At 44.2% G+C, this 27,477-nt stretch overlaps 1 protein-coding gene across 4 annotated transcripts in view; it reads left to right on the forward strand.

Moving 5' to 3' along the window:
- Positions 1-27,477, forward strand: part of Map2k5 (mitogen-activated protein kinase kinase 5) — a 224,972-nt gene that overhangs the window by 21,004 nt on the left and 176,491 nt on the right. For all 4 annotated transcript variants that reach the window (XM_075965562.1, XM_075965563.1, XM_075965564.1 and 1 more), the window contains 4 exons: positions 14,071-14,140; positions 18,118-18,158; positions 19,080-19,147; positions 25,332-25,380. In XM_075965562.1, the coding sequence (XP_075821677.1) occupies positions 14,071-14,140; positions 18,118-18,158; positions 19,080-19,147; positions 25,332-25,380 (228 nt within the window). The remainder of the gene's footprint in view (positions 1-14,070; positions 14,141-18,117; positions 18,159-19,079; positions 19,148-25,331; positions 25,381-27,477) is intronic.

The following is a 27,477-nucleotide window of genomic DNA, read 5'->3' on the forward strand; positions in this document are numbered from 1 at the left end:
CAGCCATTCATTCTTTCACACAGTATCTTTTTGGTCTACCACCTAAAAAAATCTACTGGAAACTATGTCAAGGCCATTATAAAACTTGATTGATTTATTTATACATTACCTTACTTGTGCTGTCTGGACTATACATTCCTTATAACTTACACTTATTTTTCAAATGCATTATTTAATTATTTTTTGTTGTAGAAACATTAGTCATGATCACATAATCTTGTAGGACAGACATGTCCTTAAATTTAGTAGTCCCTGAGATTTCTTGAGAGGTGTTTTTTGGTCTGAAAACAACTATCCCTCTTAGTTTGCCTCAGTCCTTCTGGTTGGAAATTACTATGGGGACCAGCATTGTCACAGTAGGTTTCACAGATAGTCCTCAGGGTCACCAGCCTGGTAAAGGAATTTTTCATTGGTGTTTATTTATTTAAACTTTATTTTATTTGACTCTTTTGTTTTAAATATGTTTAGACCAGTCTTCCTTTTGGGGGAGGTTGTCCTTTTCAACTGAGCATGCAGCTTCTGGAGAGACTCAGGTAGAGCTGTGAGGGAGGAAGGGGACACCCATCTAGCCAGCCAGGTCAGCTTAACCAGCCCTGGTGATCAATGGGGTTACAGATGCCCTCCCAGAAAGAAGCCTAGGCTATAACCAAACATGACTGGAGAAAAAAATAAGTCAATGTAACAATGCCTAATAATATTCTGCTATACTCATAGATTGGTGCCTAGTCCTGTTGTCATCAGAGAGGCCCACCCAGCAACTGATGGAAACAGATGGAGAGACTCACAGACAAACATTAGACTGAGCTCTGGGACTTCTGCTGAAGAGAGGGAGGAAGGATTGTAGGAGCCAGAGGGGTCAAGAACATCACACGAACACCCACAGAATCAGCTAACCTGGGCTCATAGTAGCTCATAGAGACTGAACCGACAACCTGTAGCCTGCATGGGATTGACTCTGCATATATGTGACAGTTGTGTAACTTGGGATTCTTTTGGGATTCCTAACAATGGGAGCAGGAGATGTCTTTGACTCTTTTGTTGGCCCATTCCTCATACTGGGTCATCTTGCTCACCCTTCATACAGGGGGAGGTGCTTATCTTACTGTAACTTCATATGCCATGTTCTGTTGATATCCATGGAGGGCCTGCCCTTTTCCAAATAGAAATGGAGGACAGGATCAGGTGGGGCAGAGGGGAAGTGGCAGGGGAGGAATTGGGAGGAGAGGAGGGAGGGAAAACTGCAATCGAGATGTAAAATAAATAAACAAAACAAAACAAGTTACAATAAGGCTAGGCACAAACCCTGATATCAAAGCTGGGCAAGGCAACCCAGTAGGAGGAAAAGGGTCCCAAGAGCAGGTGAAAGAGTCAGAAATACCCCCTTTCCCATGTTAGGAGATACACAAAAAACACCAGGCTAATAACTATAACATATTCAGAGGACCCAGGGCAGACTCATGCAGGCTCGGTGATTGTTGCTCCAGTGAGCCCTGATTAGTTGATTCTGTGGGCCATGTGGTCCTGGTTTTTGCAGCCCCTCTGGCTTCTACAATCCTTCCTTCTCTTCTGTGGGGTGGGACCTAGTGGAGATCATTGTACTAAGTGCTTACATAAAAGATTAAAGAGATCCCATACTAGCAACTTAACAGCACACCTGGAAGCTCTGGAACGAGAAGTAAGCACACACAAGGGGAGTAGAGGGCAGGAAATAATCAAAATGAGGGCTGAAATCAATAAAATAGAAACAGAGATAACAATGTAAAAAATCAAAAAAAGAGTTGGTTCTTTGAGAAAATCCACAAAATAAACAAACCCTTATCCAAACTAATTAAAACATGAGGAGAAAGAAACGAAAATGGGGACATAACAACAGATATCAAAGGATTATTAGGTTATAATTTAAAACGTGTACTCCACAAAATTGGAAAATCTAAAAGAAATGGATAGTTTTCTCGGTATTTATTTTATACATTCAAATTTGTGTGCTAGGTGTGGTAGGTAGCTCACACCTTTAATCCCAGCACTTGGGAGGCAGTGCAAGCAGATGTCTGTGAGTTTACAGTCAACCTGGTCTACACAGTGACTTCTAGGCTAGCCAAAGCTACACAGTGAGTCCTCTTCTCAAAAAATAAATAGGTGTCTTAGTTAGGGTTTCTATTGCTGCAACAAAACACCATGACCAAAAAGCACATTGGGAAGGAAAGGGTTTATTAGGTTTATATTTCAGCATTACTGCTCATCACTGAAAGAAGTCAGGACAGGAACTCAAACAGGGCAGAATCTGGGAGGCAGAAGCTGACACAGAGACTATGGCCGTGTGGTGCTTACTGGCTTGCTTCCCATGGCTTGCTCAGCTCACCTTCTTATAGAACCAGAACCAGCAGCCCAGAGAAGGCCCCACCCACCATAGATTTGGCCCTCCCCCATTGATCACCAAATGAGAAAATGCCTGACAGCTGGATCTCTTCAAGGCATTTCCTCAACTGAGGCTCCTTCTGATGACTCTAGCTTGTGTCAAATTGACACACAAAACCACCCGGTACAATAGATAAATTCAACTAGACTCTGCAAAAGGATTTGGCGTGGGAAGATCCCACCAGAGAACTACATTTTACTGTAGGCACAAACTACAACAGCTTTGACTTTAATGTGGAATTCAGTAAAATTATGTTCACTTTAAATCCATGTGGGGAAGCGAAGGTGGAGACGTTTCACCTCTGTTCTTCTACAGCTCTCAAAAATGAGGAGTGGACAGCCTAGGTAGAGAGAGTGAAGGCATGCTGAATCACACCCCACCCTCAATTGGATGAAGGGATTTTCTGGCTTTCGGCCAACATAAGTATAAGTTTTTATCAGTAATTTAAATAGATTTTTTTTATAGTAGACCTGAAAATGTTGGCTTTTTAATTGAAAACTTATCAATTATTTAAATCGCTAGCAGCCCGAGGCTGTTAATTTTATGAGCGCTGTAATAATGGCATACCGTGGTTTTTGATCCACGTGAGCCGGGGCTGTCGAGTGGCAGAGAGGGCATGTCCTGGCAGCAGGTTGTGCGCTGTTGAGTAATAGCCAGCAAACAAACTGAAGGCTGCCGACTCACATCAGGACCATTTCGTATAAGTTATTTAGAAGTTGTATTCTTGTCTCCATTCGATATATTTTTAAGAGATAATGAGAAGAAAACAAAGCTGTAATAAATTGTCTTTTAAGAAAATGTAAAGTAATTTGGTCTCCAAGGAGATATTTAATGTATTGAGAGACTTCAGCAGCCAAGTGTTATTACAGCAGCATGGTGATAGCGCTCTGCGTTTTGTTATGAGTTTGTGTTAATCAACAATCTGTTTTTATAGCGTAGTTTCTTGTAAGTTATGCTGCTAGAATATTCCACTTCTGGGATCATGGCTTCTCCTCTGACACTATTGTATCTTTTTAATTCCTCCATAAAGTATTTTTTTAATTAGAATTTGAAATGCTTTATTAGAAAAACATACAACCTACATATTCTGAAAACTAAATACCTGATCGTTGCGAATTATTTAAAGGACCCTGTTAAATATTCCCTTAATGTAGTTTAAATTTGGTTGTTGTTCTTATTTTCCCCTCTCATTTCTTTTTAGAAGATTAGAAACAGGAGGCTGCTGTTCCCCCTTGGTCTTGCTGTGCTGCAGTGCTGTGGAGCCCATTTGTTGAAGGGCTCGTTGTAATGCTAACCTCTTCTTTGGGGTGGCCTTTCGCTGGGGAAAGCAGCAGTGCACCGTCTGTGAGTGGATTCATACTGGTTTCTGCTGGGTCCTGTGTCTAGCAAAGGATGTTTTTCACGCTAGAGTCTCCTGCTCCTCCTAGGCCTTTGTGAGTGGAGCAGAGTATTAACAAGAATAATTCTCTTCATTTGCTCCCCCTCATTTCCAAAAGAGTACAGGATGAGTTTTACCGTAATGCCTCTCATTATAGCAGAGACCTTGTCTTTCCGTGGAGTGTAAGTATTCCCTTTGGTATACTTGACCATCGTGTACCTTGTTAGACAGTGGCTAACGTCAGGGAGAAGCACTCTTTGACCTCCGGAGCACCCTGTAAATTGGGCTGTAATTATCTTTACCCTGGTCTGCATAATGTGGAGATTGCCTCTAAAACCGTGGTTAAGTTGAGAAGAGCCGGAGGGCACCTCAGAGGTCTTGTGAGTGCCTCCGCTTCGCAGGTGAGCACCGGAGCCCTAGACGTCAGTTTCAGAAATAGGTTGGAGTTATGGGTCCGGACCAAGGAGGCCTGGAAAGAGACTCCCACCTGTTTATGGGTTTTGTTTTGGTGACTAGTAAGTTTTACTGAGAAAGTTTTGTATGTACTACTTCTTTTTCTTGATTATTAAAAATAACGCTTTTTACTACAGTGACTATGCATCTAAGTTCAAAAAATAATGAAAAAAAATTCTAAGGCTTCTGAAGTTTAAAATATATATTTTGGCCAAAATATATTTTTACTACAAAATATACTACCCATTTGGGAGTAGTATGTTCAAGAAGCCCAGGGCCTCTGCTGGCAGGGAGTTGTCTTAGAGAGCATTGTCCACAGATGTCTTAAGTATACTCTTTATTGAACAGGATTTTACTTTGCAGGGGACAAAGTCAGCTCAGCCCTCAATAAGAAGTTAGTTCCCAGCTCCATCCATTAACGTGTACAGTCAGCCATGCAGAACACTGTTAAAACAGGCTGGAGAGTTGATGAAGAGAAGGGAAACTGGACCTGTGGTGGGGGAGGAAGGTTCCCGAAGCGTACTGCACACGGATCCTTCCTAGTGGTGAGAAGACCTCCAGGTCCTGGCTGTTCTATTCAGCCTCCAAAGACTCAGTGTTCTGTCTGTGTTGCAGACTCTTTGGGGAGGGAAAAATCAATGGAGAACTGAGAATGGGTGCAGAGGTTGGCAGCATCTGTCCCATATTCCTAGCAGACACGAAGAACATGAAATACACATCAACAACATCGTTAAGTTATTCAAAGTTAAAATCTAACTTGGAAAGTAAAGCCGATGACGCTATAGGGCACAGATTTTATGTGGAAAATGGTGTGCTGCTCTTGTACACATAACGTCCTGTCTGCTTTAGACATGACAGTGTCTGCATCAGCCAGGAACGTTTGGTGCCAGGAGCCAGTACCGTTACACTGTGGCACTCTTAAGTGGAGCCCTTACAGGAGTTTGTTTCCAGTATGTCCAATAGCAAATAAGTAGTGAAAACATTCCAGTCCAGATGCAAAGGCAATTGGAGTGATTATTAAAGGCAGTTTGAGTTTTGTCACTGTGCGGGGTCTCACCTTGTAAAGTTGTTCTCAGAGGACTCCCAGTTAATGGCCCGAGAGCCAGAGAAGAGAAGATACATATGTAATAAGCATTTTTGACATTATTAAAGGAAATATATTCAGTCCAGGCAGTGGTGGCGCAAGCCTTTTATCTCAGCACTCAGGAGGCAGAGGCAGGTGGATCTCTGTGATTTCCGAGGCCAGCCTGGTCTACAGAGTGAATTCCAGACAGCCAGGGCTACACAGAACAAAACCCTGTCTTGAAAAAATGAAAACAGAAAACATTCAAGCAGCGTAAGAACAGAATAGAATCTGTAGTCACAACTCTTTGCTAGGAAACCAAATTCTTGTGTTTTTTTCTTTAAAACATTTTTCTATTTGTGTAAATCAGTTCATTTGTTACACTAAATAAAGGTAATTTGAATTGAAAAAAAAATGCCCTTTAGCTGGGCAATGGTGCCACACACATTTAATCCTGGTGCTCTGGAGGCAGAGGCAGGCAGATCTCTGTGAGTTCAAGGCCAACAGCCTGGGCTGCAAAGTGAGTTCGAGGACACCCAAGACTGTTACATAGAGAAACCCTGTCTCTCTCACTCTCTCTTAAAAAAAAGGGGGGGGGAGAATACCCCCAATAAGCTCATATTTGAATATTTGAATGTTTAGTCACCAGGGAGTAGAACTCTTTGGTAGGATTAGGAGGTGTGGCCCTTTTGGAGGAAGTGTGGCACTTGGGTGGCTTTGAGGTTTCTAATAGCCATGCCAGGCCCAGTCTCCCTTTCCTGTTTCTTTCCTCTTCTGCCTCTCCCTTTCACTGCAGCTCTGGATGTAGCTCTCAGCCACTGTCCCTGTGCCACGCCTGCCCCCGTGCTCCCACCATCATGATAATGGACTAAAGCTCTGCCACTGTAAGCCAGTCCCCAGTGCTTTCTTGTGTAAGAATTGCTTTGGTCACGGTGTCTCTTGACAGCAACAGAACAGTGTCTAAGACAGGAATGAAAGAGCTTGTTTTAGATATTGTTCTATTTACTCAAATAATGGCCACAAACCACCAGTAAAACCAAAAATAGTTTTCATTTTCTCATCTTATTCAGTGATCCCCCCCCCCTCGCTCTCGCTCTCTCTCTCACACACACACACATACACACACACACACACTCTCTCTCTCTCACACACACACGATACCTCTCAGGTATGGTGGAGAAATAGTGAGAGAGGAAGAAGAACAAACTTGTTTTCAGAGCCAGATCATTTTACTTTTTCTTTCTGTGTTACCGAGGCCATTTGGGGTCTCTTAAAATCGAGATGAAAATGTTGTAGCCTCTTATGTTTGCCCACCTTGTGAAATGGCTCAGGTCATGCCTGGCATCAAAAAGGGATTTGCTGTGCAACTTTGGAAGCAAAGGAGAAACATTAGTAGACTCAGGCTCTGCAGCACCAGGAAATGGAACCCCACAGCTTCGAGCCAGCAGGATTTTCATATTGATATAGCTTCCTTCTACTCAAACTCCAGCTCTGTGACAGATGCGAGTAGCATCTTTATAAGGGAGTGTTCCGTTTGGCCTACTGTCTCCATGGCCTGATAGTCTCATTATAACCACTTATTATATAAGTGGGTAGCTTAAGTAGGCCTTGAACTTCTTCAGAGAGGACGGTAGAAATTCTAGATGTCAAGTGAAAAGTTAGTGTGGCCACCGCCCCAAACTAATCCACAAGATTCAAAGCTTCGACTGAGGACACCTAAATGTGTTGGACCCAATGCTGTGCCAATTTAAAATTCTACTACCAGGACACATTACCTTCAGCTTAGCTAAGTTGAATCTCGCCTGCCACTGGCTTCCCCACACTTCCATTAAGACCATCCGGAGTTCCCGAAAGCCCTTTAGAATTTTGCTAGACAAAACAAATGGTATTATTACTAAATATGGTCAACTTGCTGTCATTTTTCACTTGCAGATCTTTGATAGATACATGTGTGTAGTAGCAGCAGCCTGGAAGCAGAGCCCAGAGTTGGATTCTGTTGACTTTTCCTCTGGAAGACTAAGTCCATTGTGGTTTCCTTTTTCCTTATCTTCTCAGCCTATGACTACATGTGGGCCTTGGCCCAGAGTCAGTTAAAGAAGGATCTCCTCCTGGAAGAGTGTCTGTGAGTTGTTAGGGAACCAGTTGACCTAGAGCTATGTAGTAAATGTAGCTACTAGCTGGTATGCAAAATAGATTGACATCATGTGCAAAGTTTGAAGACTGGGACGGTTAGGTAGTTTGTAGGAAGCTGGTACAATAAGGAAGTCTCTTAGTGGGCAGTACGGGGAATAGTTGAAGGAAAGTGCAATTGGTGGTTCATCTCAGTGAGGTGACGGGACTGGTATCCAAAGCTAAGATTGCTGGGTGCTTCACTGGAAGAGCTCATGGATGACTGTGGGCTGCTGGTAGCTTGTGAATCATTGCTGTAGTTACTGACAGAGCTACTTATAATAGGAAGTGCTTGTGCATTGACCAAACAGGAGTTTGAAGATTTTGTTATTAGTCAGAACAACCGACATGATTCTTTATAGGTGAGATGCCGTAGCCAACAAGTCTCATGTGTTAGAAGGCGTGTGAAAAGGAGATTTAGGAAGTTGCCCTGTGCATACGTACTGAAAAGGGTCCATACTTGAGGAAATTAGGGTCAAGGGTCAGGGAGAGCACTTGCCGAGGCTGATGGCTCCCCACTTCCATCTGGAAACATCTGCAGCAGGTGTTGTGTGTAGGCATCACCCAGCGGTGGCTCCTGACGGGCAGAGAGATCTGAGGTTCTTATTCTTTTACCAGAAGGCTCACGTCAGACAACACAGCCCACATCATTTCAGGAGCTCCACGGATTCCCTAAAGCCCACGGAGATCCCAAGTGATTACATCTGCCAAGAGAACAGAGTAGTTGAAGCATGGCCCCTGCCCTTGATGAGTTTCTGGAAGAAACCTGACACTTCCCAGAGCACCTCTCACTTTGAGTTATTATTGATAACACTGTAGTGATTGAGGACAAGGGAGGAGATGCTGGCTCAATTTCTGAACCCCGCCTTTAGTGGGCGGAGCATATCAGCAAGCTGTTTAGAGCTTCCCCTGTCGCCTGTGTTCAGTTGCTTAATGCTAAGAGAGACATAGTCCTGTGACTTTATAGACGGTTTCCCATGTACCGCCTTGTTTAGTCTTGATCTTCCTAATGACTTTAAAGTGAGTGAGGCAGGTAATTTTTACAATAGGATATGGGACCTTTCTTTAGGTCACAACCCAAACATTGCTGTGGCCAAACCTCACTTTTTCTCTGATTCACTCACTCAGCCACACAGCTAGTTTCCAAGAGCCGGGGTGTGCTGGGTGATACAGTTCTGGCCAAGCACCATGTTACAGGTGGACCCAGAGAGTGTGCAACCCGAGCCTTCTGTTCCTCCCGACAGACACAGCAGAGAGAAAACCCAGATCAGGACAATAGACTGACCCTCACCACGCAGGATGAGAAGTGCTGAAACATAGCCGCCCTGTGGCACAGAGGAGAGCCTAATCCATCTTTGAGGGGGCTTCCTGAAGAAGGTGGTGTCCTGGGGCCCAGGGGACTGGGAAGGGTGTTCTGTGCAGAGGAACAGTGTATTTAAAGGTTTGGAGGCAGAAACTGCCTGGGGAATTCAGGAGAAGCTGCCTGGGATTCAGCAGAAGGAGGGTGTGTGATGGGCTGTGGAGAATGAAGGGCTGGAACATGGCAAGACTCAGAGCTTGACGTCGAGGGGAGTGATGTGGTCACAGCTTATTTCTCTGGAGTGTGGCTTGCAGGACAAGAGTTCTAAAACACAGAAGTGAAGCAGCTTGGGCTATTTCAGGTCAGAGGTAGTAGTGGCTGCAGATCTATGAGAGGAAGAGGTCAAGTGAACAAATCCATGTGGCAAGTATGGGAAGAGAGGTGGCCAGGATCAATTCAAGACATCTGTTTGGGTACCTGAACTTAATGACTTGGTAAACCCAAGTGGCAGAAAACCAGTCTGGGATCTGAGGGAGGTAAAGAGGCAGGGAATTCAGATTGGATTGTAGCCTTGGAGGAGGCTCTAGTCAGCCAACTGGATGTGCTCCAAATCCTTTGAGAGACAGGCTGGAAATAAAGATTTGTGATTCGGTAGGTCCTAATTAGTCCCCATGACTCCTCGGGTGATGGAAACCTGCAAAGTGGTAGAAGGAGAACACAGTGAGAGGGGAGGACTGCTCAGAGCCGCAGGGACTCACCCACTTCAAGGGGGACACTACCGGGAATTAGAATGGGGTACCCGGGGGTGCTAGGTATGGCCATGTGAGAGCAGAGGTCCCCGAGGACAGTCATTGCAGAAGGCTTTGTGCTGCTTCCTCTGCCAGGGAGCACTGCTAAACTCACACATCATGGGAGCGGTGAGTGAAGAAGCCGGAGCTCTTTACTAGCTCAGCAATCTACTCAGTACAGTAACCCTGTGTTTAGTTAGAGGAGGAATGAGACTCACCTCCTTTTTAATTCCTAAGTAGTAAGCGTGAATTCCGTGTTTTGAGCTCATGTGCTAGAATAAACATTTTTCTTTGTTCACACATAACCTGTGTTCATCGGCAAGTCATTCGTCTCATCTGTTAAACAGATGAACAGAGTAGAGGGTGTGCAGTGCTGGGCCTAACGTGCAGGCGTCTCGGGGAGTGAGGGTTGTCCCCCCTAATAAAGCCTTGTAAAATTAAACTGTGTTGTTTTGAACTCAGGGTTTTTTTTAAAATATGGTATATTTCCATGAAAAACTTTAATTATTGATTGAATCTTGCTGTTCTAATTAGAACTGGGTTCATAACAAACAGGAACACTACTTGATAAACTTGCAAACAAACAAAGCCCAAGATTGTACTTGTTACCCCTTGTTGGAGATGAATTTTATTACAGGATAGCTACACCAAACTCTGCCACATCCTCGTTAAAACTGTTTAAGGGTTTTAGAGAACATCTCAGGCAGACTGAAACCAATCTGAGCCCGGTACTGGAGATTCCATTAGCTATCTTAAAACTGATTAATCTTTAACCCGTTAGCATATTGATTATTGCTGCAATTACTGCCTGTAATGGTTTATGCGAAGGACAGCTGAAGCAAACACACCTTATAATTGCTGCTGCTGGGTTTAGTTTGGCACCTATCCTGTACTTTCCATACATAATCTTTGTGTTTTGAATGCTGGAATGCTTTGAAGGTAGAAAGTGTCAGGCTTAGTGTTACTTCAGTGTTGGGAGATGGACTTACCCGGTTTGAGCTTACAAAGTCCCTTAGTTAGTGCTATTGTTGTAGTTTAATTTGAGAGTCCATAGTCACCCTGGGTGATGAGGTGAACATCTCCACTGCTTTGGAAGTCGTGATGCTGGGAGGGTTAGGTGACTTCCTGAAGGCCGTTCACAGTAGCAGAATCAGGGTCCAGGCCCATTTCAGTCGACACCTACTACACATGGAGCATATGTTGAAGTGATAAAAGCCAAGGCATGGTAGATGGCCACATTGTGGCCCTTTTGCTCAACTCATGTAAGTTCTCTTGGTGACTGAGGTATAGGCCTTCACTGTTGCTGCTTGTTTTTTCTTTTTCTTTGGTCAAGGCAGTCTCTTGTCTTTGCCATCACGGATGGTTTTATAATTGTGTAGAACCAAAAATGGGAGAGAACAAAGGAAGACGGCACTGCAGAGACGCAGAGGATCAGACCCAATTCCAGCTTGCTGTGCAGTGGTTTCATCATGGTCTTTGCCCCTTTCTTCTGTGAGGCTTACAGCACTCCTCTGGCTGGACTCCATCTTGCAGCCCAGCAGAGTGAGACACAGCAGGGCATGGCCTCACTGGTACCATGTGTCAGGAGACAGCCAATGGTGAGGCTCCCAGGAATGAGCCCTCCAGCTCTTGAGTGCCTTGCCCACTTACTTGGGCAACAGCAGGACTAGCAGCCTGGTAGCCCAGTGGCCTGGTGGGAGTGCTCTGTGCCAGTTTACTATACACGCCCCGGCTTTTATCCTTGCCTAGGAGGTAGCTAGAGCTCAGGCTGGGGCCTTGTGACCTCTCAGCAGCCCTGAGCTGGGAAGTCACTTGTGCCCAGTGTGCTCACACCATTGTTTGGTTACTCCCCATCCCTGTGTGTGTCCAACTCTATCCTGGTGTGTCAGCGGGAGAAAAGACACTTGGATTCCGGAGAACTGTAGAAAAGTGAAAGTAAAGCCTAACTAATTGTTTGAGAAAGTCTTAATCAGCACAGGTGTATCATTGCAGCGGGACTCCGTCAGTCATGGTACAGAGAGCTGGGTAGAGAGTGCCTAGATTTTTCTCAATGGTTACAAACATATATATATAGTTTTCCAGTTGATTTGGCACAGTGCTAAGATGAAAGGGAAACCTTTTTTTAAATTTATTTTGCGAGGTAAATAAATAAAGCTGGAAAACAGGTCAATTTCATGCATGCAAGGTTTTATAGTAGGGAAAAGGCATTGCACCTGTTCTGACCCTTCACACTTGAGGTCATTTGTTTTCAAACTTGACCCCAAGCACTGGTTTCAGACAATTCTATAATTAGTTTGTTAGATAAAGCATAAGGATTTTTTTTTCCTGATTTCTAGGACCATGGCAAAGTAGGAACCTACTGTACATAGCAGTTAATTAAAGAGAATCATTGACTATAGTCACCACCACGGCCCTGTCTTGTATCCGTATAAAAAGGCAGGAATTTTTTTGACAGCCACTGATTGGAAAGTTGCTTGCAGCCTTTCAGAAGCACGGGTACATGCTGTGGATCAATAACCGGCAAATTTCCCATTAAAAAAAATACCTGAGCAATGTTCCAAATAGCCACTGGCATCTTAATTTTCCACGGAAACCTCAAATACTTGTGTGCCAAGGACAAGTCATTTTCGGACAATTTTTCCAGACTACTTGTTAACAGTTATTGCTGTCCCAAAAGGTTGACAGCCGACATGATTGATATTTCATTTACCTGTCGCCACCACGTGAATAATGGTGTGCGCACTGTATTTCTGGGCTTTTCAGGAACAGCCTTGTGTTGCCTTCGTATATTATTCCACAGTGATTTGCACGTATTTACGCTGTGCGTGTTTAAGTTTTTAGGTCCATAGGAAGAGAGAATTGCCTTCCTTTACAGTTTGAAAACCACTGCAGGGGAGGCCACGCTCATCTCAGTCATTAGCAAACAGTCCCTCCTCGGCCCTCCCCTCCTTCACCTTCCTTGTTTGCAAGACAGGAAGTCTTGTATTTCTCGGCTTTTGGCCCTCACAGTGTTGTAGAATTTTGAGGTCTCTGCATATTTCTAATGAAAAAGATTAATTCTAAAATAACTTTAATCTATATAAAACCAATAGAAAGACACATTTTTTTAAAAAAAATTATTTATTTTTGTTTTATATGCATTGGAGTTTTGTCAGGTCTCCTGGAAGTGGAGACAGTTGTGAGTTACCATGTGGATGCTGGGAACTGAACCCTAGTCTTCTGGAAGAGCAGCCAGTGCTCTTAACCACAAAGCCATTTCTTCAGCTCTAAGATACAAGTTTGATTTTTTGGGTTTTTTTTTTTTTTTAGCATGTTAGTGAACATGATAATCAATTTGCAGGAATTTCCTGAAAATGTGGTAGTTAAGAGATATATGAATGTTTAAATATAAAAACAGCAAAGATGAGAGGAGAGAGTTCTGCTTTTGATAGGCTCGTAAAACACAAAGTTAGGCTGGAGAGGCTGCTCTTCCAGGGAACTGGAGTTTGATTCTCCAGCACCACACTGTGATTCACAACTGTCTGTAGTTCCAGGCCTTTTTCTGGTCTCTGCAGACACCAGACATGGTAGTAGTACACAGACATATATGCGGGCAAAACTTTTGGACACAAAAAAATTTTAAAGACTATTTTGGGCCTAGTCAATGCTTTTCATTGTAGGAATTTTTCTTCATGAGCATCGTTTTCTTGTTTGTTCAGCTTAAAAGGAATATAAATAAGAAGGAATAGAGGCATCTCCCAGAGTAGGTGGGTGGGGGTCCAGGTAGTATTCCAAGGAAAAGGGATGGGACCTCAGTCCGTAAATGCTTTATGAAGGGCAGGGAGCTATATTTTACTCAGGACCTTACGTTTTGTGTGCCTAGAATTTTACAGTAAATTTTGATCCATCTTAAACTATGCCTAAGACTAAATTATGCATCTGAAGTAGATTTTCTAGAAGGGAGCTATCTTTTTATGTGGGGATTCTGTTGTCCTTGGTTGGATAATGTGTTGTTCACTGGTCCCACAGTCTCTGCAATTTTGATCTTCATTGTCTGTGTGTTTTTATACACAATTGTACGTGTTTATTATCTGTGTGCTTTTATACACAATTTTACATGTTTCATTAGCTGAGATGTGGATTCAAGCCAAATATTGAGCCTATTCGTTTTGCTTTATAAAATTCAGAAGAAAAAGACAAGAGGAAATTTGAGTAATTTCTATCAAAATGCTTTTTGTGTCATTTAAAATAGATATCATTTTAGAATATGATAAATACTAGCGTGGGGTTTTAGTTAACACTGTTAAAGATAAATCATGGTATGGATGGTAACCCCATACTGGGCTTCCAAATCCTGAATATAGTCACTGTAGTGATTTTGGTGTGCAGATATAGGGTATGTGTTCTCAAGACTGAGATGTGCATACCAGCCGTTTCCAAAAGTACAATGAATTAAACAGCCCGTAGTGTCTATCCCAGTGTCCGTACATTACTGAGTAATTCCTTTCTATTATCTCTTTGCAGTATTATTCCACAGTAATGGAACAGCAAGTAAATGGCCAGCTAATAGAGCCGCTGCAGATATTTCCGAGAGGTAATGTTGAGCAAATCCTAATCAACAATGATTATTTCAGCAAACTGTTTCATCAACAGTTATGTTTTCCAAAGGTTTAAATGCACATAACATGATGTTTAGCTCTTAATTTGAAAAAAACAAAAGAAGTATTCATTATCACGGGGGATTGCAAGCTATATTATAGTTATAGCAGATAAAATATCTAATCTGCTGGAGTAAATTAAACTAACTAGATTGTATTTTGTTTTTGAAGTACATACTTACATTCGCTTAAAGAACTCTTTGGGAGTCACCATGATTCTAAACCAAGGCAAATGGATGGCTTGAATTCTGGATTTATATATTGCGGCTCGTGATGCTGGTGCAAGCTGCCGTTGAGATGATGTGGAAGCTATGAAGTCTGGGGCCTCTAGGACAGAGCCCTGGGCAGAACTTGGGATTTGTCTTGGGGTAGGGGAGGGATTTTCTAAATAATGGGACACATTCTTCAATGGCATGAGTGGATGAGAGTGAGTCTCAGTGGGAATTCCTCTCTTAGATTGGGTAGCACCAGCCTGTATCAGCCTCAATGGCTCATTTGTGCAAACATCCCCTCAAAATTTAAATAATGGTAAAAAGAGCGACTTAGTTATATAAGCCAGTACATTTTTAGCCATTATTTTTGTCTCACTTGAAATCCATGTTTTCTAACTAACAGAACAGATCAGGAAACCGTCTAAGTAAGTCTTCTAGAAATAGCTTAATTGAAATAATTAAAAGTTAAACTCACCTTCTTTAACTGTACAGATAATCATGGTATGAGTTTTCCAATTAAACATTCTAGACTTTCATTACCTGTAACTCAGAAGTTTGAATGGCTCAATTAACCAGTGGACTCTATTTGCAGAGATGGTCTCCAAAGGCTGCTGGCTTGACCAGCCAGGGAGGAGATCCGGGTTCAAGCGCAATATTCCTCTTTGGGCGTGTGTGTGGGCAGTGGAACCAGGGGGCTTATTTCACTATTAGTAAGAACTTAATGAAGGGCTAAGTGAGGGGATAAACTGTGCTTCTCAAGCTCATTGGTCATCAGAAGGAAACTGATTAATCGGGTCTGTGGTGCTTACTGAACAGGCAGAGGGAGACCGCTGTTTCTTTGTAGAGGGCCTTGATGATGACTCAGATTATTCCCTGGTGTTCTCAGTGGCTGCAGAATTAGGACAAATTTAGAAATTGTTTCCTCTAAAAAGGCTGAAAATCTCTATGAGTTGCTTCTGAGCTCTGTTACGGCAAAGCCGGGTACGGATCCCCAAGAACCTAGTCATCGTGCTGTGCCAAGGGCTTTTCTCCTCAGCAAACTGTTTCCTTCTCTCCAGGGGGAATCTTTTTAGTTTAGTTCCCTTCTACTGTATGGGCAGTCTTGTGGGTGTTACTGTTCCCACACAGAGCCTCCTTGTGGCGGCCATTCTGAGACCTCTGCTCTCCTTTCTGCTCTCCCAACAGGTTTACAGTTAGGGTTTACTGCTTCCATTGTGTGGCCTGTTGAGGCTCAGAGGGGTGAGGACCAGAGAGTCCACAGCTCCTAAGTGTTCAGTGTATTCTGAGTGAGAAGTTGGTTTAGATTACAGTTTGTTTCTGGGGAAAGGCATCTAACTTCAGGGACCAGTGAGGTGTGTGAGGGGCTTTGGAGGGTGTCGTGTAAGAGTGGGAGGAAGAAGATGCTGGGAAGACAAAGCTAGGAGCTGCTGGTATCGCTGCAGCCCCCACACAACACCTCTGAGGCTTAAAGCACGTTAACTGTAGTCTCACCAGGGCATGCTGAGGATTCCAAAATGTTACTTCTTCCCCCTTTCTGTGGTTCTTCTCTCTGCTGTGATTTGGGTCTTTTGGGCTCTTTTGTTATCTTTTTTGCTATTGACTCCCTCAGTGTGGATGCAGATGATGGGGTGATGAAATGTCTGTTTTCTCTGGTTACATCTCGTCAGCCTGGCACAAGATAGAGATTACCGGGAAGAGGGAACGTCAGTGGAAGAAATATTTTCATTAGACTGGCATGTCTGTGGGCATTTTCCTGATTTCTAATCGGTGAAGGAGGACCTAGACTATTGTCTGCAGTGCTAGCCCTTGGTAGACTCTCCTGAGTTGTATAAGAAAGGTATCTGTGTGTGAGTCTAGAAACAGTTCTTCACGACTTTTGTGTTGGCTCCTCCAGGTCTCTGCCTTGGCTTCTTTTGATGATGGACTGTAACCTGTAAGCTAAAATACACTCTTTCCTCCCCAGGTAGCTTTTGGCCTTGGTGTTTATCATAGCAACACAGGGGTGCATCCTAAGACAATGTACAATTAGAACGTGGGCGTGGCAAGAGGCTCCCTGGGTCTTCCTGGCTGGTCAGAGGATCTCAAGCCTGAGAGGGTCTGTGGCTAGGCCGCATGTTAAAAAGAATTTTTAGACTGAACAAGTTGGCGGGACAGAAGACAATGATTCTACTCTAGTCACAGAGTCTCCTCATTCCAACTGTCACTGTTTTCTTGAATAGTGTTCCACTCCTAGTTCATGGCCAAGTCTTCCCTGTGGCTCAGAGCTGTGTTAAATATTAATAAGTATGAAAATTGGAAAGCGTCATAGTAACTGCCTTTTTAACTTCAGGATGTATGAGGTTGCTGGAGTTTTGAATGCACCATGGCTGTTTAGATTTCTAATGACAAAGGTTTGAGGGAGTACTGAGGGTCCTTCAAGGGCTGGGAACCAGATGTATGCAGCTGTTATTTTGTTCAAAGAGTTATTTTGCATGTTAAAGAGAGATTTGGAGTCTTAATGTATTAAGTATCTTATGCACTTAGAGAAAAAATAAAAACATTTATTCATGTTGAGATATATTTTGGGGATAATATTTTTAGATATCCTAATGAGTTCACTTTTAGAGCTATATTTATTTACTTCATTTTGTGTGTGTTTGTGTACATAAGTGTGTGCCTGCCCATGAGTGTATGGGAACTGGAGAAGGTCAGAGAGGTGTTGGACACCTTGGAACCTCTGGGGTTAGAAATGGTTGTGAGTGACCGTGTGAGTGCTGGGAATTGAACGTAGGTCCTCTGGAAGAGCAGTCAGTGCACATCTCTCCAGCCCTAATAACATAATAAATTCAAATTTACTAGAGGTCCTCAAGTTAAACTCACCACACCCTGTAACTATCATGTGCATCTTCTTAAACAGCTCAGTTTCTGTTGTCAGAAACAGAGAAAGAAAAAAAATCATGTTCACTCTTCCCTAAAAAATCAGTCAGAACCGACAGCCCTCCCCACCCTGTGGTGTTTGACTAGAATCAGTTTATAACATGGCTAGAAAGCCCTGTGTTTTAACGGGACGAAGAACCATCTGCGGGCGTTAGAAATGTCTCACTTGTAGCCCAGGGTGGTGCTGGGAAAGCGCTGTTGTTTTTCCTGGCCCATGTTATCTTCAGAGCTAAATAGGAGCAGATATCAAGAAACCTCATTAAATCGTATATCTGTGTTTTAATAAATCTGATTGCTTGTGGCTACACAAAATTTGAATACCCTCAGACTTGCATATTCTATCTTGGAGTCCATAGCAATCTTTTTGGATTCAAGGACCCTTTCCCTACCCCTCCATGCCTTCAAAGCAACAAAAGCAGAGACCTGCTGTTTTGCACATCCCTTTGACTGCCTCATGCAGTTCGGTAGAGTGAGGGAAGACTGCAGAAACCCGAGCCACGGGAGGAGTCTCATCATTCTAGCTCGGCCTGCATGGCTTTGCTATGTTTTAAGCAGAAATTGGAATTCATATGAAGTGGAGTCAGAAAGCTCTGCATTTATAAACGCTCACGCCTGCAAGTTAAGAGCCCGGTTCATAATTCCCACCTTGGGTCTTGGGGGCCACTTTTCAATCATTTCTCTCTGCTAATTTTGGTGTCACCCTCATTTCTTTTTAAACGATTCATTTTGAGCAAATTTGTAAATGGCCCTGATGTGTTCTACAATTTAGTCAATTACTGTTTCAGCCTGCAAGCCTCCTGGGGAACGGAACATACATGGCCTGAAGGTACGAATTTCAATAATTGTTTCAGTAAAGTTAGATGGATTTGTAATGCTGTGTTCCACTTATTGAAATGTCAAATAAAACTGCACTTTCTCAAGCTCTGACAAGCAATCTTTTTTTTTCTCTCTCTCTCTTTTTTTTTTTTTTTGAGTGCTGGGGGTGGAAGGCAACATCTGTATTTGCTTACGCTGTGTATGTACTTGAATCCTAGGCCTTTGGTGCTGTATTTTTCAATTTTTGAAATCGTTTTGTTGGTCAGTTTCTCCAGGAGATCCTGGGGTCTGTTCTCTACAAAGATTCATATGAGTGAGAGCATGGACTTCATTTTGGTGATTAATTAAGCACATAGCATATTGCACACAGGGTGCCTTCCCTCTCCTCTCGACATATTTATGTCTGAAACACATATCTAGTTAATGCCTTTTCATTGTTCTGCGTGTTTTAAATTCTGGATTTCTGCTCAAGGCTTCATGTCTGAAAGAAAAGCTGGCTATTTTATTAGGCTCAAGTGTTTTATAATTAATTACTTGAACCTCATTTTCTAGTGAATGAGAAGCAGTTGTAGAGCTGGAAGGGGGTGGCGTCCTGAGGTTTCCTACTAACCCCCAGACACAAGCTTAACGCGCCTTCATGGGCATCCCGCTTTTCTATTGTTCTAAATAGCAAGCTGAGGTTTTCACCCCTCGGTTTCTCTCTCTTTCAGCACTATTTAAGTATTTGAATAATGCCGGGGATAGGGATTATGTAACATATGGATTGTACAGTTCTGTAACCTATATACTGAGTACACTCCAACCGTGGGTCTGTCTAGCAGCAGCTAATTAACCTTCATAGGGAGATGAGACACTGTGTGGTGAATTATAGGTTAATTAGAACTGCGTCCTCAGAACACAAGGCTGATCAAACTTCTCTCTTTACTTATAGGTGAATACGCGGGCTGGACCATCTCAACATGCCAGCCCTGTGGTCTCAGATTCCCTTCCAAGCAATAGGTGAGGACAAACAAGGGAAGTGTGCCCTGCTGCACTCCCCTCTCCAGGTGGGGGCGGGAAGGGCTGTTCTGTAAGGTAAAAGGTGTAGGTGGCTGGAGAGAAAAGTGAACTAGCCAGATAGCCCTTGCTGCACACTGGCTGAGGAGAAAAAAGGCTTAACATAGAAAGGAGGCAGGTGAGATGGCCAGTGGGCAAAGTGCCTGCCAGGGAGGTGTGAGGGCCGGATCCCCAGCCCCCATGTAAAATCCAGATGTGGCAGCACACATCTGTGACTCCAGTTCTGGGAGGTGGAGACAGGCAGCTCTCAGGAGCTCACTGGCCAGCCACCCTAGCGGAGTCCATGAGCTTCGGGTTCAATAAGAGACCCTATCACAAAACACAAGATTGTGAGCCATTGGGGATGGTATCTTATGTGAACCTCTGGCTTCCACACACCCACACAAACACACACCTTTACCACACAGCCCCATTCACAGTGAATGAATGAAGATACAAAAGGTGGAATCAACATGTTACACCATTAACTTTGTTCTAGAGTAATTTTCCCTAAGTCTCCAAAATGTATAGACTGTTTTATGCCTGTTTCAAGTCTTGGTACAGTTACAAGCTGTGTGATACTTACCAAGTCTTTCTTGCCTGTCCACCTTTTGACAGTGTTATTATCTGCTGGCATCTTCACCAGACAGAGTCAGGGACAGAGTCAAATGGTGACATTTAACTTGACCGGCAGTCTGCTCATTAATGGCGTCTTTGGTTGTCCAGGAGATTAAAGCAACTGTAATAGGAAGATTATTTTTGTTAATTCATGGTGGCATCACCCCACCCTGGGACAGATCTTAAGCCTTTCAAAGTTTTCTTCTGTAACTGAACTGAACTGCCACACTGTGGCAGTACTCAGGTCAGAGGGGTGACTTGGGACATTTTGTCCATGTGGCCAGTTAGTCTATTAGTAACCTCAGATTCCTCACTGAGGGTGATGCTGGAAGGTGGTTGCTCGGGATGGCAGAGTCACAGTGGCGACTGACAGAAGCTGACAGAACCGAAGGACCCTTCTTCCATTCTGCACTGGAGTTCCTGGCCTCTGGCTTTAGTCAGTGTGTGCACAGCCTTTTATGGGCTGAGGTGTGGTTTTGGCTTCTGCTGTCCCTTCGGTCCTTTCTGTCCTCACTTACCCACAGTCTTGGCTTTGGCTGGGGGTTCTGATTTGACTCTGGCTTACTGTTTTGGAGGCTGTAAGTCCATCTTGCCTGGCAGGCTGTGATGAGAGTTCCTTGTCAGCCACTCTCCTAATGGTGGGAATATCTGTAGAAGGCTTTGCATCTTAATTATGGAAGCCACAGAGAGACGCTCTCTGCCTGTGATCCTGCCCTTTTTTTTATTTTCTTTTAAAAATTTAATCATTTTATTTTACATTTTGAGTGCTTGCTTGCATGTATGGATATGTATGCAACCCTTGTGTGCATGTGCCCACTGAGGCCAGAAGAGGTGGTTAGAGCCCCTAGAACTGGAGTTACAGATGGTTGTGAGCCTCTGCCTGGGTGCTGGGAACCAAACCTGGGTTCTCTGCAAGAGCAGCAAGTACTCCTAGCCACTGATCCATCTCTCTAACTTATATTTCTTTAATTTTTGAGAGTCTTGCTGTGTAGCCCAGCTAGACCTCAAACATGTGGCAATCCCTTTGCCTTCTCCCCCTGCCCCAAGTGCTAGGATTACTGGTGTGTACCACCACACTGTCTCCACAATCCCAGTTGACCCAAGAGCTCCTCCACTAGGTCCACCCCTCTCCCAGCAAAGCTGCCATCCTGGTTTGTGTCAGTATCTCCCTACTAACCTTCCAGCTGAGGACACGGGGCTCTAAAAGGGTGCTGCCTCTAACAGCTGGCTCCATGCTACAGTGCAGTTGTCTAGCTAGTCACCAGCGTGCCATTTGCCTGGTCTCATGGGGCCGATGTTGACACTGCTTTGCATTCAGTCTCGTGTTGCCTGGACATGGGAGTCATGGTCCTGCAGAGAGGAGGCCTGTGGGTAGAGGCCTGCGTGTTCACCCAGCTCCAGGAAGGTAGAACAATTCTCTGGTACCACTGATTCCAGAAAAGCTGGTGCGCACACAAGCACCACGTTAGCCTGGGGAAGGGCAAGGGTTTCCCCCTGGTGTTTTAGATCACACTTCCCTATGGCATAATAAGCCAGATGGAATTGAAAAGATTTCAAAACATAGAAGTAGTGTTACTTCCAGTGTTCCAGTCATTTCAGTCACAAGTGAGGATTAGCTTGGGGTAAAAGCTGTCACGTCTCTTCATGAAGTATTGTTACTCTTGGATTGGACAAAACTTCACCACCTGGTTATGTATGGTTTCATCCTGGCATCTTCACTTGGGGATACGGCAGCCTCCTAGACGGCAAGGAGAGTGATTCCTATCATGGGAAGAATGTTAATTGAAAAAGTCCTACGGGTGTTTTTGATGTTACCCTACATTGGCTGTGTTCTACGCCCCGGTTGATGACTAGTCAGCAGGTATCTATGAAGTGCCTCTTACTTTAGCTGCTGTCCTAGGAGTATGATGCGGCAGTACTGTCGTGAGGGAAGCAGATGCATGCGGAGGAAAACACTAGACAGGAATATGTTTCTGTTTAAACTGAGTACTCAGAACTGGCTCCTTGGGGAGAGGGATGTTTCCATCTAGACCTGATGCACAAGGAGGACCAAGTTACATCACAATAAAGACATTTCAGCTAGAGGGATGTGCCTACGACAAGGCCCTGAGGGGAAAGAGCTGACCTGTGTAAGTGGGCTGGTTGGCTGGAACATGAGGGAGGTGCCTGGTTAGGGCAGGGTGTGGGAAGTTGGGAGAGTAACACAAGAGGTGGGAAGCAAGGATGGAGACAGGAGTCTGGTCACGTGGGGCCTAGAAGGTCCAGGGGCTTTACCTTTCTTTACAGAGCCAGAGAGGGCTATGTAGCAGAGGACAAGCCGCCCGGTGCTCTTAGATGATTCGCCTGTGGGGAGGAGGGGAAGCACCCGTCTTAGCCTGCTCTCCCCTGATGCTTGACTCCTGTTCTTTGTCTAATGGACACCCAGTCTCTTCCCAGGATCTGTGTTAGGGATGTAATTCCCGGGCCAAGGCTGCCCCTTTGTTGTCATTCAGGTCCATCTTAAGAGGCTCTTTCTGAGCTGGGATTTGGCGCCCTTCGGCACCCACTTGGAAAGATGGAGTTTTGCCCCTAAAACACGACTATTCCCTCTTTAGTGAGCTCTTCCTGCCATCTTCTCTCCCACATCACATCCTTTCCAGCAGCCTGCACCTTCCTAGGAGCTCTGCACCTGCCTCTTTCAGCTCCGGGGAAATCTCCACTGCCCCTGCAGTTCTGCTCTACCTTAGCTGGGACAGCCTAATTGTATCAGTCAGCTCTTCTTCACTATGATGGAATACCTAAGATAGTCCATTGTGTTGAGAGAAAAAGTTTACTTAACTCACAGTTTGGGGCATTGAAAGGCCAGTGACCCAGGACAGGTCTTGGTGGTGACTCCTTGTGGCTATCTCTCCTCATTCAGAGTGACTGCTGCAGGGAACCAGAGAGAGTGAGCCTGGGTTCCACAATCACTTTTGAGGTTACACCTCCAACTGACATATGCATCTCCCACTAGAATCTTTTCAAGATCCACACCCTCAACATTGACACCCTAAGGACTGAGTTTCTAATACGTGGACCATGAGGGAATAAACCAACTCCAAAATGTAACCCTAAGGCACTATTATGAGCACCATTTCCTACTTCAGGATGAAACAAGACCTCCATGGGTCTTGAGGGGTATTGTTTGGTACAGGTGTTCTGTGCACTTCAGCCTATTCTTGATCACCACCTACCGATCGAGCTATAGCAGGTGCCCCGTGTGAACCCCTGTGCCCCCCCACCTCCCAAGCTATAGCAGGTGCCCCGTGTGAACCCCTGTGCCCCCCCACCTCCCAAGCTATAGCAGGTGCCCTGTGTGGACCCCATCACCACCAACCCGCAAAGTGATAGCAGGCTCTCTCTGTTGACCCCTGTGCCCCATCCTCACCCACGCTTCTTTTGACTATAGCAGTGAGCACATCGGAGCGCCATCATCTTGGTTCCCCATAGCTTCGGTGCTCTAGGAGGGCAGTGACTCAGTGTACCCACTGCAAACCCTGGTCTGAGGCATGGCACGTGAGTGCTTGCTGGGATGGGTGGGTGAGTGGCTGTGTATACTCATGTCCGCTTTTACTTCTCCCTCAGCCTCAGTTCTCACTTAATCTGTGCTCTTAACCCCTGAGCCACCTCTCCTGCCTTTTTATTCTTTTACACTTTGGATATCTCAGTGTCTTTCCTCGGTGTTATAGCCAGGTTACCATTATGTGCACTTAAATTTCAAAACATTTGAAAAGGAGTTTTGGTAGCTCAAGTTCTTACAGACAGAAATGAGATGCTGAATAAGCAGTGTCTAAAACAGTTTTACTGGATGAAACTTTTTGTTTTTCGTGCTAAGACTTGACCTTGCACATCCTAAACATATACTCGACTTCTCAGTGCTACTCCTCCTCCCTTGTTAAAACTAGATCCCCACATCTAGACCCTGGCGTGAAGTGGATCAGTCTTCCCTTTATTACTTTTCAAAGTATAAGCTGTTTTTTGGCATAGGTAAATGACCACTTGGTAGACTGAGCTTATCAACCCACATGGTCTTCCTAGGTCATGACTGACTGAATTCAAGTCCCTCTTTCCAAACAGTGTGGCCTTCACCTTCTGTAATATTAGGATGAATACGCTCTCCCTCCTTCCACTGACAGTGTAAGATTGATGAAGCTATGTTAAGGAATCATATTTTGTTTCTTGGATGAAAGGCATTTTGTAAATGCCGTGAATTGGAAGTGTTGTTATTTAAGTTTATGACGTAATGGGCTGTCTGTGGAGAGGACATGGTGGAGCCTTTGTTTGGTTGTTTGTGTCCTTATTAGACCCAGAATTACCAAAGATTGAAATATTTCTCAGACAGGCCTATGAAAGTGTAAGTGATAATCAGAATTTGGACAAGAGCTATGCCTTTTGTCTGTAAGTCAGGGATAATAACTATACATAAAGGAGTGTAGTTCCTGAGGACTAAATCTGGAGGATATGCAGTAGCCCTGCGACAGTGCCTGGCATTGTTCAGCACCCTGTATATGGAAGTGCCAGACCATGTTGGTAACCGGACTGGTTCTGAGGCAGCGGCTCACTTTTTGGTATGTTTTGTTTGTCCCAGTCTATAAAATTCCTGACTATCCCCCTAGCCAATTGGAGGGCATTATTAGCCTAGAATCCTTAGGTGAAGGCATATCTTAGGCAGTTTTTAAAAAGTAGGAACGGAGGCCCAGTAGTCTGTGTTGGACCCAGCAGAATTTTAAGGAGTGTTTAGAGAGAATGATTATCAGTTGAAGGCCCAGCTCGAAGTCTGAGGTCGACTCCAGTTTTACTTATTAAAAATGTCAGGTAGAATGACAGTGTGGTTCAGATTAAGTCTGTGGTTCAGATTAATGAACCAAATGGGTTCTGATCCCATTTGCTTCCTGATGTACTTAGATATTTATGTCTTTCCATGTTATCGCTACACCTGCCACAGAATAAGATTGACCACCATTTCTTGAACAGTTAGCACCTGGTGTTCAGGAGCAATGAGGAGTGGGCCATAATAGACGGAGCTGAGATCTGTGTTCTCAGGGGAGAGTGTGGAGCAAGGAAGAGCCCCACTGGGAAAAACCAGAAGGGGGAGTTTATCTGAGGAGAGTGTAGTGTGGGCAGTTGAGGACAGAGCCAGTCAGCTCTACATTTCACAGAGAATAGTGGTTGGGGAAGTGCTATGTTTTTTTAAAAGTTTTATTCGTTTGTTTGTGTATTATTATTATTATTTTATTATTGTTATTTAGACAAGTTCTCATATAGCCTAGGCTGGACTCAAACTCCATATGTAGCTGAGGATGACCTTGAGCTACTGCTTCTCTTGCTTCTTGGGATTGTAGGTGTGCACCAGCACACTGTTTACCTGGTTTTGAGATCAACCCCAGGGCCTGGTGCATGGGAGGCAAGTACTCTGCCGCCTAAGCCGCGCCCTCGGGGCCCTGGTCTAGAGTTTGCAGTGGTGTTGAGATTTGTTGGTGGCCATGCTGCTAACGGTGTCTTTACTTTGCAGCTTGAAGAAGTCCTCCGCTGAACTGAAGAAGATCCTGGCCAATGGCCAAGTAAGTATTGTCACATGCTAGCCTTCAGAGTAGCAAATCTGTGGCTGTCCAGAGTGTGCCAGAGTTGGTGCTAAGTGACGAAGAGTCTGCACGTTTCTTCTTGTCATAAATGAATGCCACAGCTTAATTTGATTGGCAGAACAATCTGCAGCACGGTTTTCAACCTGAGCTAATGGCTTTCACTCCCAGCAGATTGAGGCACTGTGCACACTCCCCACTGCCATCTCAGCTTAAAAAAGTTAATCAGTTCTGAACAAGTCATCAACCCGTGGGTTGTTGACAGGGCCCTGTGTTCTGAGGTGACTGTTTCTTCCATTATCTTTGGGGACAAAGGGGAAAGACTGTTACTGTCCAGCCTTAGCTCCTCTTTTGTCCAGAGACCAGCACTGGCTTTTGTGGGGACAGAAGCCAGGCTGGACAGGCTGTGGCACATGAGTCCCTGAGCTTCAGGGAACCTTGGTTTGCCTTTTCAGTGGGCCATCTGAGTTTAATCTGAATGACCTAACCCGGCCAGGAAGGACAAACGGGCCTGCAGGCTACTTATTTTTCACTAATTTTGACTCTAGTAAATGGACACTTCAGAAAAAGTATAGAGCTTTTAAACATTCACTGGTAAATGAAGCTACCTACAGGGCCTGCAATTCCTCAGTAGCAACATAAATGCGTTTTAATGTTTGTTACAGCGCAAACCCTTTGATAGCCTTGCAGGCAGCGCCTGTCCGTTGCGATCAAGCCTGCCTATTAGGCTCTATTGACTGAGACATCTGTGTCACTGCAAATAAAAGACTCTTATTGATTTTCTTAACTGCTGTTCACTTCCGTCCATGTTTCGAAGGCTGAGGTCTTAATTATCTCCAATGCTTATTCAGTGCCTCCGCACGCCGACCTCCCCAAGCCTTGCTGGCATTTCATGAATCAAGGACTTGTAGTGGAGCATGGCAAGCGGACAAAGCTGGATCCTCACGCTTGTCTCTAATAACACCTGTAACACTGCGTGCATGCCATGCGTGGAAGTACTTCTGGAAGTCTGGCACACAGTTTTGTGAATACTTAAAAAAATTGACTTGATCTGATTCTCATAGCCTCTCAGCCAGTGTGCATGACTCTAGTCATGCAATGCTCCACGTCCAGCACAAGATGCTCTGACTTTGTGGTGTATGAGTGTCTAATCCCGGTAATCTCAAATTCTGAGATAGACGGTGCTAGGGCTCAGACTTGGCTCTTCTCACATTCTAAGCTAGTGCTATACCCTCAGCCTCCAAATGTTAGATAGCATTTATTTACTGTTTTTGCCAGGGTTAGTTTAGAGCAAGGTCTGCACCTGATGCCCTGTGCCTGGTGTGTGTGCAGGACCAGCACGAACAAAAGCCAGAGTCTTGCGCCCAGGCCACTTATGTATCCTCAGCATGCTTGCATTTTTGTTATTAATTATAGTTTATGTACAAGTCACTCATGTTCTTCAGCTGGAAAATATATTTCAAAATAGACATAAATTAAGAAGTTTTAACTACATTTATTCAACCTAGACAATGGAAAATAGCCTGTCATACAGTCTCCAAAATGAAAAACACTGTTTTTACTACATGCGCGCGCGCGCGCACACACACACACACACACAGAGTCATTCTGAAATGCCCCTAATGTTTTGAAAAAAAAAAACACAGCCCACAAATATTGTAGTAGGGTCACATATGAGGGTCTTTGCAGTGGGAGATTGGCTCGCAATGGTTTTTGACACTTAAGTATTGTTTATTGCTTTCTCTCGGGAATATGCTAACCCCACAGTAGACAGTGTGGCAGTTTCTTTCTACCTTTTTTTTTTTTTATTAAAAATAAGCTAATCTTATGCTTACTTTTGCTCAAAAATAAATAACTAAAAAATGAGAGACGAGTAATGTTCCTCCATATGCTTTCAAAACACCTACTTGTACTAATTCTTCTGTGCGGGGGAGCCGCTCTCCGAGGATGAGATTACATTGCAGTGAAACAGTGCACAAGGCGTAGGCATCGGTAAATCTCCGGGCTGAACACTGACACCGTTTGATATGGAAGATGTAAGTTACATTTAACGATACTCGAACACTTGAGTGTAGTTTT

The sequence above is a fragment of the Microtus pennsylvanicus genome, chromosome 3, assembly GCF_037038515.1.
Source record: "Microtus pennsylvanicus isolate mMicPen1 chromosome 3, mMicPen1.hap1, whole genome shotgun sequence".
NCBI classification, from domain to species: domain Eukaryota; kingdom Metazoa; phylum Chordata; class Mammalia; order Rodentia; family Cricetidae; genus Microtus; species Microtus pennsylvanicus.